A 15306-nucleotide genomic window follows, 5' to 3' on the forward strand; every position below is an offset into this window, starting at 1 on the left:
TCTCTCTCTGTTTCTCATGAATAAATAAATAAAATCTTTAAAAAAAAAAAAAAAAGAACAATTCTAGCATAATCCAATGTCTCTAAAACATGAGAATTCAGTGTCCAGAATGCAATCCAAAATTACTGCATAGGAAATCTTGGCAAAGAAACAGAAACCATTAAAACAAAGAATGTGGTGTACCTGGCTGGCACAGTTGGAGAAGTGCACAACTCTTGACCTCAGGGTCATGAGTTCGAGCCCCACACTGAGTACAGAGATTACTAGAAAAAAATAATATAAGCTTAAAAAAACAAAAAGAATGAAAATTCTAAAACTGAAAACTACAATTTCTAATTCAAAAAAATCCACTGAATGTGCTTGACAGTAGACAGATCAATATAAATTACCCTATCTGAAGACCAAAGAGCAAAAGATCTAAAACAAAATCAAACAAATAAACAAACAACCAAAAAAGTCTTAGTGCCCTATAGGATAACATCAAAAGTTCTCACATACTATATATCTGGGATCCCAAAAGAAAAGAGAGAATGGGAGGAAATGATTCTAGAAGGATACTACAGGATATTAAAAGGACTAGAAATGATAAATGAGTAAATATAAAAGACTAATTTTTAATTTCTTTTAATTCCTCTTAATTTTTAAAAGACACATAGAATGGTTTAAAGTAAATATTACAAGCTTTGTATCATGAGGTTTATGACATCTTTAACAAAAAAGGATGGATGAGTTAAATACAACTATACATACAAGATTCTACATCTTAGATGAAAAGGTAGGAAAGTAGGATGTAGACTACAAAATGTTAAAGAAGTATAATAAATCCCTCGAGCAACCACTGAAAAATAATGCAAAGAGGTATATCCCCAAAAAGCTAATATATAAATTAGAATAGAATTTTAAAATACATTCAACATTTGAAAGAAAGCAAGAAAATCAGAAAGAAAGAAAAAAGTGATGAGAAAAACTAAAAGTATTAAAATGATAGATTAAAATCCAATCACAGTAATAAAGAATAATTTGGGGCTGATAAAATAGGAATAAAAACAGCAGATTAAATAAAAGTATTTTATCAATGTTAAATTTACTGAAATTGATAATTATGCTGTTGTTGTATTTTTAAAAATCTAACTTTTTCTTATGAAATACACTAAGAAGTATATACATGATGTATATAACTTACAAGATGTATGCAACTTACAAGTAACAAATACCAATTTTGTATTTCTTTGGATATGACAATATCATTACCACTTACTTTGGCAAAGTTGTTAATTTCATTAAATTTAAAAGCCCTGAAAGCATACAATTATAAGAAAGTTCACATTTAGGGGTGCCTGGGTGGCTCAGTGGGTTAAGTGTCTGCCTTCAGCTCAGGTCATGATCCCAGGATCCCAGGATCGAGCCCAGCATCAGGGTCCCTGCTCAATAGGGAGCCTGTTTCTCCCTCTCCCTCTGCCATTCCTCCAGCTTGTGCTCTCTTGCTCTCTGTCAAATAAATAAATAAAATCTTTAAAAAAAGAAAAAAAGTAAGTTCACATTTACTAAACATTTCCTATTTGCCAGGCACTCTGTTGTATTAATTCATTTATGTGTGAGAAGAAAGTTGATGACAGTGTTTTCAATGAGAATAAATTATTTTGTAATTAAAGAAATTTAGAAAGACAGTTAAAATAAGCTCTTACCAGGAAATACATCAAATAAACTTGTTCCATCACCATTGTCATCATCTGCTGCCATGATCCTATTTCCTTTTGACAGTCGCCATCTAAAGTATTAAATATATAAAGATTTTCCACTGTTAAAATCAACTTCACAATTCAGAGAATAAACCTAGCTTTAAGTTAAAAAGCAACTTCCAAATCTGTACACAATGAATAAATTCACTCTCTACAATCACTTCAAAAAAAAGTGCTTTGGGCAGCCCCAGTGGCTCAGCGGTTTAGCGCCACCTTCCGCCCAGGGGGTGATCCTGGAGACCCGGAATCAAGTCCCGTGTCGGGCTCCCTGCATGGAGCCTCCTTCTCCCTTTGCCTGTGTCTCTGCCTCTCTCTTTCTCTGTTTCTCTCATGAATAAATAAATAAAATCTTAAAAAAAAAAAAAAAAGAAAAAGAAAGAGAAAGAGAAAAAGAAAAATGTAACTGGCCAGAATTGACTCAAGAAGAAATAGAAAACATGGACATACTTAAGATGATTAGATAATTTGATACAGTAGTTAATCTATTCACAAAGAAACTACTAAACACAAACAGTGAACTCTACCATACTTTCAAAGAACAGATAAAACATAATATATACCAGACAGCAGAAAGGGAGAAAAAGTCTTAAGAGACAATTTCATAAAGTTAGTACAGTGTAGACATCAAAAGTGGGCAAAAATAGGACAAAATTGGAAAATTACAAGACATGAAAACTATAGGCCAATCTTTTTTTATAAGCATAAAAACAGCCTTAAAAAATTAGTCAGGGGGGCAGCCCGGGTGGCTCAGTGGCTTAGCACCACCTTGAGTCCCGGGTGTGGTCCTGGAGACCCGGGATCGAGTCCCACGTCGGGCTCCCTGCATGGAATGGAGCCTGCTTCTCCCTCTGCCTGTGTCCGTGCCTCTCTCTCTGTGTGTGTGTGTCTCTCATGAATAAATAAATAAATAAAATTTTTTAAAAAATTAGTCAGGGGCACCTGGGTGGCAAGTCGTTAAGCATCTGACTCTTGGTTTCAGCTCAGGTCATTATCTCATGGTCATGACATCGAACACCACATCAGGCTTCCCACTCAGTGTGGAGTCTGCTTGAGATTCTCCCTCCCTCTCCCTCTGCTCCTGCCCCACACACACCAGCTCATGCTCTCGCTCAACTCTCTCAAATAAATCTTTTTTTAAAATTTACTGAATGCATCCAGCAAGATTAAGCAAAAAACAAAAACAAGGGGTGCCTCAGTCGGCATCTGACTCTTGATTTCAGCTCAGGTCATGATTTCAGGGTTGTGAGATCAAGCCCCACATCACAGTCTGTGCTCAGCATGGAGTCTACTTAAGATTCTCCCTCCCTTTCCCTTTGCCCTTTGCCTGGCTCACTAGATACCTCAAATAAATAAGTAAACAAAATCTTTAAAAATAAAAACACACTACAAACAAGTGAGCTTTATCTTTAAAAGGCAAGAATGATTTAACATTAAAAAGGCAATTAGCATAAGTACTGTCCTCCAGTTAATACTTTGCTTCCTAGGGGCTTATACTATTTTATATGTATACTAGAAATGAATAATTCACATAAATGGATGATAGATGATAAGAACCATATTTTCCACTACTTAAGTGGGAGGTTACAGAAAAACAAGAGAACAAGCTAGAATGACCCCTGTAGCAATGGATTAGAGTTGAAATCATCAGTAAGAACTCCTATTTAATTTAATACAGATACTGATTACATATAGAAATATTTGCAGTTATGTGTATATACATGCATTAGTACATACACATACATTTCCTTGCTCTACCAGCTGGGAGGGCCTAAAAAACAACACCTCGATGACAGTAAGCACACCTAGTATCCACATTTTGGCTTCTAATACTATTCTCCACTAAAATGGACCAAGACTCCTGGGAAAAGTGGCTGATTTTAAGAGAGGAACAGAAAATATACAAGATTAAAGTGAAGCATCATCTAGTGCACAGAAGTAAAGAAGTGTCCAAACAAATTGATGAAGGAGGTGCCTGGCTGTCAGTTGGTTGAGCACGCAACTCTTGATCTCAGGGTCCTGAGTGTGAGCCCCACACTGGATAAAGAGATTATTAAAAATAAATAAATAAACCTTAAATTAATCAATGAGGTTTTTAAAAAATCTCCCTCAAGCTTAAAAACAATTGATGAAAGTATGTCAAAAAGGGCCACTGGAACCAACTGACAGCCCTGAAGAGCCCAAGCTGGAACAATTTGAGCAACAAATTAAAGTAGTATTGTATTATAACCCAAAGCATAAATATATCAGTCCATACTGATACTAGTAAATTAATAAATGGAAAAGAGATGAATTTGCCATGTACAATTCCAAATTATTTATTTATAGAGCAGGCACGGCATAATTTCCCACTATCAAATATGGGCTGTGCATTAGTGACTCCCTTCCAAAAAACAGAGTATGGGGGGCGGGGCTTAACAATGAGGAAACCTGTATCAATAGTCATAAATCATGTTGACAGGGGCACCTGGATGGTTCAGTCGGTTAAACATCTGCCTTCAGCTCAGGTCATGATCCCAGCATCCTAGCATCGAGCCCCATGTCTATCAGGCTCCCCACTCAGTGGAGAGCCTGCTAGCTTGCTTCTCCCTCTCCTTCTTCCCTTCCCCCTCGCTCACGGGCGTGCTTTCTCAAAATAAATAAATAAAATCTTTATAAAAATTTTTAAAAATAAAATCTTTAGAGATGCCTGGGTCCCCCAGTCATTTAAGTGCCTACTCCTGGTTTCAGCTCTAGCCATGATCTTGGAGTCATGGATCAAGCTTGGCATCAGGCTCTGCACTCAAAGAGAAGTCTACTTGAGATTCTCTTTTCCTCTCCCTCTTGCCCCTCCTGCTTGTGCTCTTGCACTCTTGGGCTCTCTCTTTCCCTCTCTCCCTTGTAAATAAATAAATCTTCTAAAAAGTCTTTAAAAAACAATTAATAAATAAATATAATTCACATATAGGAAAATTCATTATCAACGTTGGCAATTTTCCCCAACTTTATAAACTCAATGCAATTTCACCCAAACTTAAGAAGTTGACCATAAAATTCAAACTGAAGTGTAAAGGGCCTATGAGAGCCAGGACATTTTTTATTTTGATGGAAAGGGAGTAAGCTTTTTACTGAAGTATAACATAAATATAGAAAAAAAGCACAAATCATTAATAGACAGTCCTATGATTTTTAACAACCTAAGCACATCCATCTACCATCCAGATCCAGAAACAGAGCACTATCAGCACCCCGGAAGAACTCCTCATGCCCCCTTGTAACCACTCCCAAATGTTGGCAAAGATGTGTGGAGATGTGTACCACATTGCTGATGACTTATTTTGTAGAATGACCTGCATATCAATGGAGTAGGAGACAGATTCCAAATGAGGACTCCATTAACAGCACCCTAGAAGTACTCCTTATGTCCCCTTGTAGCCATTATCCTCTCCCAAATGTTGGCAAAGATGTGTGGAGAATAAGAGCATACACATTGCTGATGATTTGCTTTGTAGATAAAAGACCTGCATATCAATAGAGGCATAGGAGGTAGATTACAAATGAGGACACCATTAACTTTGGAGAGAAGGCATATATTCCTGGACCTCAGGCAGAAGAGGATGGAGGATAAGACTCAAATTTCATTAGAGTCAAACAGAAGACACTAAATGTCAAACCAAGGAATCTGGTCTTGAACTTTCAAAAACAGGAGCACTGAAGGTTTCTGAGTTAGAAACACTGGTATAAAAAATGAAATGGAAAGATTAATGTGTGGGATGAACTAGAAAGTGTAGGAAAAGAAACTGGAAAGGAGGCTACTATGGGTCCACATAATAAAATAATCCAAGATGGAGACAGTGGGAATGAAAAGGATGTTTATGTGAGATATAATAATGGAAGAAAGCAAATAGGGTAGATGCCTGGATATGGGAAATATAAACAATCACCTTTTGCCTCAACTCATTCTCAAGCTACAAATTTCCATTATATTTGATTCTTTTCTTATATCCACACTCACTTTCTTTTTTTTTTAAACTTGTTTTCTTACCCATTCTTTTTTTTTTTTTTTAAGATTTTATTTATTTATTAATGACAGACACACACAGAGAGAGAGAAAGGGGCAGAGACAGAGGCTGAGGGAGAAGCAGGCTCCATGCAGGGAGCCCAATGTGGGACTCGATCCCAGGTCTCCAGGATCATACCCCGGGCCAAAGATGACACTAAACCACTGGGCCACCAGGGCTGCCCCACACTCACTTTCAAGTGGTCGCAAATTCTTAGCGACTTTATTTTTAAATCTCTCAAATTTAATGTCTCCTTTCCACTCAGTTATTCCAGTTTATAATTATTTTTCACTTAACTTATTACAGTCTCCTAGCTAGTTTCCAGACTACCAAAGCCTTTTTCCTTCGAGCACTTTCTTTTTTTTAAGGTTTTTTTGAGACAGCATGCATGGGCGTGCACAAGCAGGAGAAGGGGCAGAATGAAAGGAAGAGAGATCTTGGGATCCCTGGGTGGCTCAGCGGTTTGGCACCTGCCTTTGGCCCAGGGCGCGATCCTGGAGACCCGGGATCAAATCCCACGTCGGGTTCCCGGTGCATGGAGCTTGCTTCTCCCTCTGCCTGTGTCTCTGCCTCTCTCTCTCTCTCTCTCTGTGACTATCATAAGTAAATAAAAATTAAAAAAAAAAAAAGAAAAGAAAAGAAAGGAAGAGAGATCTTAAAGAGGCTCCACACTCAGCATAGAGCCTGACATGGGGCTTCATCTCATGACACTGAGATTATAACCTGAGCCTAAATCAAGAGTTAGACACTTAACCAATTGAGCCACCCAGGCACCCTTCCTTCTACCACTAAAGCAAAAATCCTGTAATATCTAACCCGTGTTTCACTCCCAGGTCAAAAATATTTAAGAGCTACTGAAAGCATTACTGAATTAAGCTTGCCTAGCATAGAACACAAGGCCTTTCCAGAAATATCACAACTTTTCTATCTCACATTGCTCCCCTCACCTACCGCATTTAGCCACATGAGACATTCTGTACTACACCATTCGTTTCTATAATGCAAGGTAGTACACATTGAGAAATAGAGAAATGATGTTAGTGTAATGTAGAAATTATATTGGTTCAGACACCATTCTTCCCAGATTAAAAGATTATGTACTATAAATTATTTTTTTTAATGTTTCTTTTTTTAAATTTTTTATTTATTTATGATAGGCACACAGTGAGAGAGAGGCAGAGACACAGGCAGAGGGAGAAGCAGGCTCCATGCACCGGGAGCCCGACGTGGGACTCGATCCCAGATCTCCAGGATCGCGCCCTGGGCCAAAGACAGGCGCTAAACCGCTGCGCCACCCAGGGATCCCTGTACCATAAATTATAACAGCCAAATGCAGCAAGCCTGGAAGGACTCTAGTCCTATGTAATGCCATTACCCTAGATGTCCATCAGTCCCCTTTCTTCCTCTGATCTCAGTACAGCAACAGCCTTTGTCTTGCAAGGAGGTAAGCATGATTTTCCTCCGTCTTTGTGGGGCACCCAAACACCAGGCAAAGAGCCAAAGCCATCCAGTCTGCCATTGCAGACTGTACTTGCAGTTCCTAAATTATGCCATGTACTTAAATCCACAATATCCTGCATCTTCTGTCTCTTTACCTGGACTGTTCATCCTCTTCCCAAACCCAACTACCATAATAGAGAACCCCCTTTTCTAGAGACACAATCCTCATTCCCTTATTGTACTGACACACTGAACATACCATTACATTCAGCTACCTCCACTGCAATTATTTGCCTTCTAAAGTTGTTCTTAGACTTTAGCATACATCAGAAATACCTGGAGGAGTTAGAACACAAGGTTGATGGGTCCCATCTCCCAAATTTCTGACTCTGTAGGTCTGGAGTGAAACTTAAAAATCTGCATGTTTAAAAAGTTCCCAGGTCATGCTGCTAATCCAAGGACCACACTTTGAGAACTACCTTCCCTTTTTTTTTTTTTTTTAAGATTTTACTTTTAAGTAATCTGTATACCCAACATGGGGCTCAAACTTACAACCCACAAGACCAAGAGTTGCGTGTTACACTACTGAGCCAATGAGGTGCCCAGAAAACTACCTTCCCTAGACCAGTGTTGGCCAATTGAACTTTCTATGACGATAAAAATGTTCTGTATATCTGAGCTGTCCAATATAATAACTACTAACCATATGTAGCAACATAAAATATGCATAGTTTGAGTATAATCCTTTCCTATTGCTGCTCTAACAACTTTACACAAACTTAGTGTCTTAACACAAATTTATTATCTTTATAGTTTCATTTGCCACAAAAAGCTCACAGGAAAGATTTCACAGAGCTATGATTATTTCAACTTCAATAACACATAACTAGCTCTAAATGCAATTGGGCCCTTATAAAAATATATTTGAATGCTATCTTAAGGCAATGAGGTCCTGGACATCAATATCTTCTTTTCTACCACTACAAAGCAAAATTTATTTCATTGGGCTAAATACTTGATAAGCTAACACAAGCAAACACAAACATAAAGAGTAAGTACTGCCAAAAAAAGTGTACCAAAAGAGTACCATTTCAGATTTATAGACTCCTCTGCTGCCACCTCAGAGTACTTGAAAATTAGTAATATTTGAACTAAAACACAAATCAGCAGTCAGCAAGAAGATGCTAAAGTTAATAAACACATTCCTTTAAGTCCAAACTCACCAAGTCCAAAACCAAGAGAGATCATCTTCCCATCAACATCTGTCACCTCCTGACATGTCTACTTGAGTAGCACTTAGCATCCCCTAATAGCCTGCTGACTATTAATAGTCTGCTGAATATATAATGGTCTGCAATGTTTCTCCCATTTATCCTTGATCTTGCTATCTGCATTTTATTTTAGGCTCCACTGTAGTGGAGCCTCTCCACTCCAAATACATGCCAAACACAACTGTTGGGTTTTTCTGAAGTAATCCTGCTCGTATTATTTCCTGCTCAAAGCCTTTCCATTACTTCCCAATATCTACTGAATAAAGTCCAAACACCCTACCTTGATACATACTGATGGCTACTTTCTAGCCCCATCATTCACTGTCCCAAGGTTTCCAAAATCCCAAGGTTCAGTGAAAACAGGCTCCTGTTTGAAAACACAATCTCTGATACCATCTCCCCACTACATCTATGAGCTCACAAGCAAGTCTGGGTGTGAATACCTCTATATTAGAATTTCAGAAATCTCTTACTTTTTGTAATTTGAAAAGGCAAGTCAGGCTGTGGTTTTGAAATGGTCAGGAGTGGACATTTGAATACACTTTCCGTTAAATATTTTTGATTCTCCACAGAAAACTCAGATCTGCTTCTATCTCTGCTATAGCTCAGTCACCTCTCGTGGTCTCCTGTACTGTTTTCATAGTCTTCTCTATTTTTTGCAAGTAATATTTTCTATACTCTTTCTGCTAGAGTTAAATTCCTGAAATCCAGATTTGATCATGATATTGTCTTGCTTTAAAAACCCTCGGTGGGGGGATCCCTGGGTGGCTCAGCAATTTGGAGCCTGCCTTTGGCCCAGGGTGCGATCCTGGAGTCCCGAGATCAAGTCCCACATCAGGCCGCCGGCATGGAGCCTGCTTCTCCCTCCTCCTGTGTCTCTGCCTCTCTCTCTCTCTCTCTCTCTCTCTCTCTCTGTGTGTGTGTGTGTGTGTGTGTGTGTGTCTATCATGAATAATAAATAAATAAATAAATCTTAAAAAAAAATACCTTTGTTGGTTTCTTCCAATTCCTACTGGATGAAACCCAAGTAACATATCTGACTTTTCTAAAATGCAAGTCTAATGATGTTCCCTCCTTTGCTTAAAACTCATCAGTGCTTCCTGTTGATTTCAGATTAAAAAACAAATTTTGGGGCACCCCAGGTGGCTCAGCGGTTTAGTGCCGCCTTCAGTCCAAGGCATGATCCCGGAGACCCGGGATCAAGTCCTGCGTCGGGCTCCCTGCATGGAACCTGCTTCTCCCTCTGCCTGTGTCTCTGCCTTTCTCTCTCTCTCTGTCTCTATGAATAAATAAATAAATAAAATCTTTAAAAAAAAATTGTCACAATTGTGTTTACAAGGTCCAGAGTGACCGGGCCTCCGCCCACAATTCCAATGTTAGTCTGCATCCTACTTCCCCACTTCCCAGAAGTCTTTACTCTTGATCAAACTGACCTTCTTTCATCCCTGAACATGCCATTTGTCCCCTCCCACCACAGGGCCTCTGCAAGGAATGGTCTTTCCTCAATGCTCCTACCATCATTTAACTTATCTCTAGTATTTTGGCTTAAGTAACGTTTGAGCCTCCCTGGCTTCTCTCTCTCTGCTAGATCAGTCCCTCTCATATATACTATTATACCACTGCGTCCTTTCTCTATATGACCTCTTTTCAGTTTATGATTACATTTTTGTGGGAATTCCTAAAGAAATGTCCATCTCATCCAATGGACTATAAGCTCCATGAAGACCAGGACTGGCTCTGTTCTGTTCACCATTGTATCCCCAGCTCTCCGCACAGGGCCCTCCAAGTCAGTAGGTAATAAAAAAAAAAAAAAAAGTATTTGTTGAATTACTGATATTCCCAATTTACTAATGACAACTCTGAAGTTCCTACCTTCGACAACAAGGTAGTCCTGCTTTTAACTGAAACAGAGAACCAAAGAAAACATGATGAATTATCTGTTGGACGTGCAGGTGAAGTTGTCTAATAAAAAACTGGAAACTGGAGTATGTAGCACAAAAGACAAAACCTAATTGGTAGAGATCAGATTACTCTCTTGAAATCACAAAGGCCCATGATTCTCCTGGAAGAGAAGGAAGAGGAAGAATTATGTACAGAATTTCTTGGAAAGAGGGGCTTATTCACATGGGCTCTCACCTTCCCCCAAATGAGTATCTCAACATACAAGGTGAGGTACTATTGACAGAGGAGTGTTACACCTGTGCAAAGTGTAGAGGCAAAATTTTACATGTTGAGAACCGTGATGATGAAAGAAAAGAGCTGCGAAGTCACCCAATTATTTTAGGAACAATTCCAATGGATTCAGATGTGAAGACGGAGCATATGAGAGAAAGATTACCTACCCTTCTGTGACAGGACAATGTCTTAAAAAGACAGTCTAAAGGAAATTTTCCTTAAAAAAAAAAAAAAAAAGAAGAAGAAGGAGAAGAAGAAAAGAAAAAGAATGAAATAAGCATTTGTAGAGAAAAACAGGAAAAAGTGAGGGGAGAAGGAGCGTATATTTTAAGGCTCATGGGAAAGGCTAAATCTAATAGAGCAAGAGCCCTGAAGAAAATGTAAAGGGAAAATAATAACAAACACTGCATATACTGACCACTATGGGCCGGGGCCTTCAATGTTCCAAATACATTATTTAAATCTTCCCGAAATCCCGTTAAGCATAACTATTCTTTTTCCCATTTTATAGATGAGGAAACAGATAACAAATGATTAAGAAACTTGCCCCAAGGTCAAACAGCCACTAAATGGCATTACTGGGATTAGATTCCAGCTCCTTTAAAGCCAAATGACAAAAATGAAGAATATTCATTAGATGGAAAAATAATTTTTCATTGAACGGGGGGGCCACGTCTTGTGAAATGGGAAGAAACTCTAGAAGATAAATGGGGTGGGGGTTGGGGAATTCTTGCCCATGGGATTGGGGGAGGGGCACTGAGGAAGGGAAAGGTTTGGAGCTCTAGCTGCGGAGAATGGAAAAGATGAGGGGAAAATCTGCGAAAGACGAGGGGAAGAATCAGTCAACGCCAACTTGATCCCCGACGCACAAATCCCGAGATTCTGCTAATTCTACATGAACAACTGAGTTGGGGGCCAACTATGTGTCAGGTACGGTTCTAGGCGTCGTGGAGATCAAGGTAACTTCGCTGGATTATTACAGTCTCGAAAACAACCGACAGCAATGACCACCTGACCCCTAGCAAAGACCCACTGCTCCAGAATCCCATCCGAAAGCTTAAGGAGTACATTCCAAGACAAGACGGGGGGAGGGGCAGTCGGAAGGGCAGCTCCGACGTGCGCTCGCCCCAAGCGCCCCTGGATCCTCTCGAGGGACCACAGAGGGACGCGAAAGCAAACCCAGAAACTGCACCCGAGGCGGCGGGAACGCAGCGACCTGCGGGCCCCGGACACCAGGCGCGCCCCCCTCCCCCGACTCCGCGGCTCCCTTCGACTCCTGGGCTCCCCGGAAACCACCAGCTTCCGCTTGGGGCACTACCGCGCCATTTAGTCTCTTCCCCAACAGCCCCGAGCCGAGCGGACCCCCACATCAACTTACCCGCCCTGCCTAGCCCAAGATAGCCGGGGCTCCCTTCTGGACACCGAGGTCTCCCTGGCATCTCCGCCAATGCCAGGGCGCAGTCAGGACGCGGAGGCGGGACTGAGCATCCATGGCCAATCAGACCACACGTAAAGCACGTCCCGGCGCACAGAACTAGTTCCCGCCTTTGGGAGGGCGGAAAAAAAAACCACGGTTGGCGCCAAACTCGCGTAGGCTAGTGCGGACTTTAAGAGAAAGAGGCGGGGCCTGGGCTGGGGGCGGGGCTTCACAGCGGAAGGGGCGGGACCTCAGGTAAATTAGGGGCGGAGTCTGGGGAAAGGTCTTTAATGAAAGGGAAAGTAAGCTCTGAGAAGGCCTTGTCTTTTATTTTCATTTAACTTTTTTTTTAAGATTTTATTTATTTATTCATGAGAGACACAGAGAGAGAGGCAGAGACACAGGCAGAGGGAGAAGCAGGCTCCATGCAGGGAGCCCGATGAGGGGCTCGATCCCTGGTCCCCAGGATCACTCCCTGGGCCCAAGGCGGCACTAAACTGCTGAGCCACCATATAGTCTTTTTTTTTTTTTTTTTTTTAGTCCTTTATTCTATAAATTCTATGGAGTGTCAGTCAACTGCGTGTCAGACGAGGTGCTAGACGCTGGCTACATAATCATGAATAAGCGCTGTGCCTTGTCCTCAACACTCTCCTGCAAGATAGGCCAACAATTGAGCCCAGGGCTTTGGGAGCTTTGAAGAGGGGATATCCAAGTCAGGTGGGATGGGAGGAACAGGAGAACTTTCTGGAGGGTAGACTACCTGAATTGTCTTATAGAATCTGCAGGAAATAGAGATGCCTGTAGGGTCTAGCCTCCAGAGACTGAGTCTATGCCATTGATTGGTGGGGGACTAAAACAAAGATGACTTCCTCTCCTACCTGATCAGGGGATCTTCATCTTGCTTTCTAACCCTTTCCACCTGTTTGTCCATTTTAGTAATTTGTAACTGTCCTATGAACTTATTACATATTTTTTAATATTTCAGAAAGACACCCCCCCCCCCATTTAGGAGAGTATGTTCTGGAAGAACACTGGTTTCCTAGATTCTACCCCAACCAGCTTTGTTTCTGAGAAGTTAGGCAAGCATTCCAGGTAGTGGAGACTGGAAAAGAGTAAAGGGTGTGCAACTATGTGGCGTTTATTATGGGGCATGAAGTATGAGATGAGGCTGGTGGGGGAGACGGGGGTCAGAACTTGGAAGTCCTTATATATGTCAGAGAGCTTGGATTTTACCTTTAAATAATGAGGCATTGGTGGATTTTAGCTTGGTGTGGTTGTGATCTGATTTGCATTATTAAAATCTTCTGTCCTTAAGAAGGAGAATTTTGAGATGCTCTAACTAGATGATCCAAGCTAGAGAAAATGATCTGGAAAAAATGGTAGGTAATAGAGAGGATAGATTTTAGAATATTTAGGAGGTGAAATCAACCAAACTTGGCAACTGATTGAGTATGGTTTTCTGCATGGGTCCATAAAAGCATTTATCAAAAAATATTTATTGAGAACATAGAATATATACCTCAAGGATAACTGAAGTTTTCCCCAAACTTATCTTCCAGAGAAGAGTGGCCCTATTACTGAACTCCTTACAAAGGCTCTCATTTTACCAGTACTTCTTAAAAACTTTACAATAGAGAATAGAAAGCGATTGATTTGAAAATGTTTGCTTAGAAAGACTTCAATCAATGCCAACTTGGGAATTTGGGATACTTCTAGAAGTCAACTGAAGGAATTGGCATCTTTTTTTAAAGAAAACAAATGTAACACAGTTACATGTTTTATGAAATCTGAACTCGTAATTACAAATGTTCCTTTTAAAAAAAGCCATTTCTAGGTGAGCCTGGCTGCCTCAGTTGGTAGAGCATGCACTCTTGATCTTGGGAGTAGTGAGCTCTAGGCCCTGTTGGACATAGAGCTTACTTAAAAAAAAAAAAAAAAAAAAAAAAAAAAAAAAAAACCACAGGGCAGCCCGGGTGGCTCAGCGGTTTAGCACCACCTTCCGCCCAGGGTGTGATCCTGGGGTCCGGGGATCAAGTCCCGCATCGGGCTCCCTGCATGGAGCCGGCTTCTCCCCCTGCCTGTGTCTCTGCCCCTCTCTCTCTCTCTGTGTGTCTCTCATGAATAAATAAATAAAATCTTTAAAAAAAAAACACACACACAAATACAGAAAGAAAAAAAAATTTCTAAAGATGTCTACATGTACTTGAATGGGGGTAATCTACAACGTGTAGTGTTAAGGAAGGAAAAAGTACAGCATAGTATGCTAGCTTTTGTGTAGGATTAAATTAGGAAAAGAATATATATATATTTGCTTCTCTTTGCATAAGGGACACTTGAAGGATTAAAACCTAATAAAATTGGGCAGCCCTGGTGGCTCAGCGGTTTAGCGCCACCTTCAGGTGTGGTCCTGGAGTCCCTGGACCGAGTCCCACATCGGGCTCCCTGCATGGAGCTTGCTGCTCCCTCTACCTGTGTCTTTGCCCCCCTCTCTCTCTGTGTCTCTCATGAATAAATAAATAAAATCTTTTTTAAAAAAAACTAATAAAATTAAAACCTAATAAAAGAGTAATTTACCAGGGAAAGAGACTGGCTGGAGGGATAAAGAAGAAAGGAAACTCCTTCGAGTATGCCTTTTTAAAATCTTTCCATGTAAGTACTTTTATATGCAAATATACATAGCTTTTCTTCCTTTTTCAATAACTGCTTTTTTTAAATAGCAGTTTTCTTGACAAAGAATTCACATACCATGTATTTCACCTATTTAAAGTGCTGCATTTGCCTTTTTATAAACTTTTGCTTTTGCTTCATGGAAGTGTTCCATATATTCAAAGATTGAATCAAATCAGAAAGAAAAAATGCTAAAATGGAAAACAAATTGAAATAAATGAACTGTGTCAACAAGAGAAATATAACCATTCAAACCAAAAAATTATCTCAAGTAACATTTAAACACAATGCTCTGATTGTAAGTAGGGTTTATTCCAAGCACAAAAAGAACTCCAAAGAAATCTTATACTTTATGCAGTTTTATTGTTAGCCTTAATATTTTAATTAATATTTAAATTAATTATTTAATTAATAATTAATTAATTAATGTAATTTTGTAATTTTGAAACTATTTAACATATGTTGTAACATAAATATGTAATATGTTAATATTTTTAGGAACCAAGATATTTAATGGAAGAGAAAATAGGTCCAAACATAAAATCAAAAAATTAGAGAGG

General features: G+C 39.8%; 1 protein-coding gene across 1 annotated transcript in view; it reads right to left on the minus strand.

Moving 5' to 3' along the window:
• The window catches only part of CASP8AP2 (caspase 8 associated protein 2), a 35575-nt gene extending 23495 nt beyond the window's left edge, over nt 1-12080 (minus strand). Inside the window, exons 1-3 of the mRNA XM_041766559.1 lie at nt 12041-12080; nt 10360-10549; nt 1686-1768 (exon numbers count right to left, since the gene is read on the minus strand). Of these exons, the coding sequence (XP_041622493.1) occupies nt 1686-1740 (55 nt within the window). The 5' untranslated portion in view covers nt 1741-1768; nt 10360-10549; nt 12041-12080. The remainder of the gene's footprint in view (nt 1-1685; nt 1769-10359; nt 10550-12040) is intronic.
• Between the last annotated feature and the right edge of the window lie 3226 nt (nt 12081-15306).

The sequence above is a fragment of the Vulpes lagopus genome, chromosome 1 (assembly GCF_018345385.1).
Source record: "Vulpes lagopus strain Blue_001 chromosome 1, ASM1834538v1, whole genome shotgun sequence".
NCBI lineage: Eukaryota > Metazoa > Chordata > Mammalia > Carnivora > Canidae > Vulpes > Vulpes lagopus.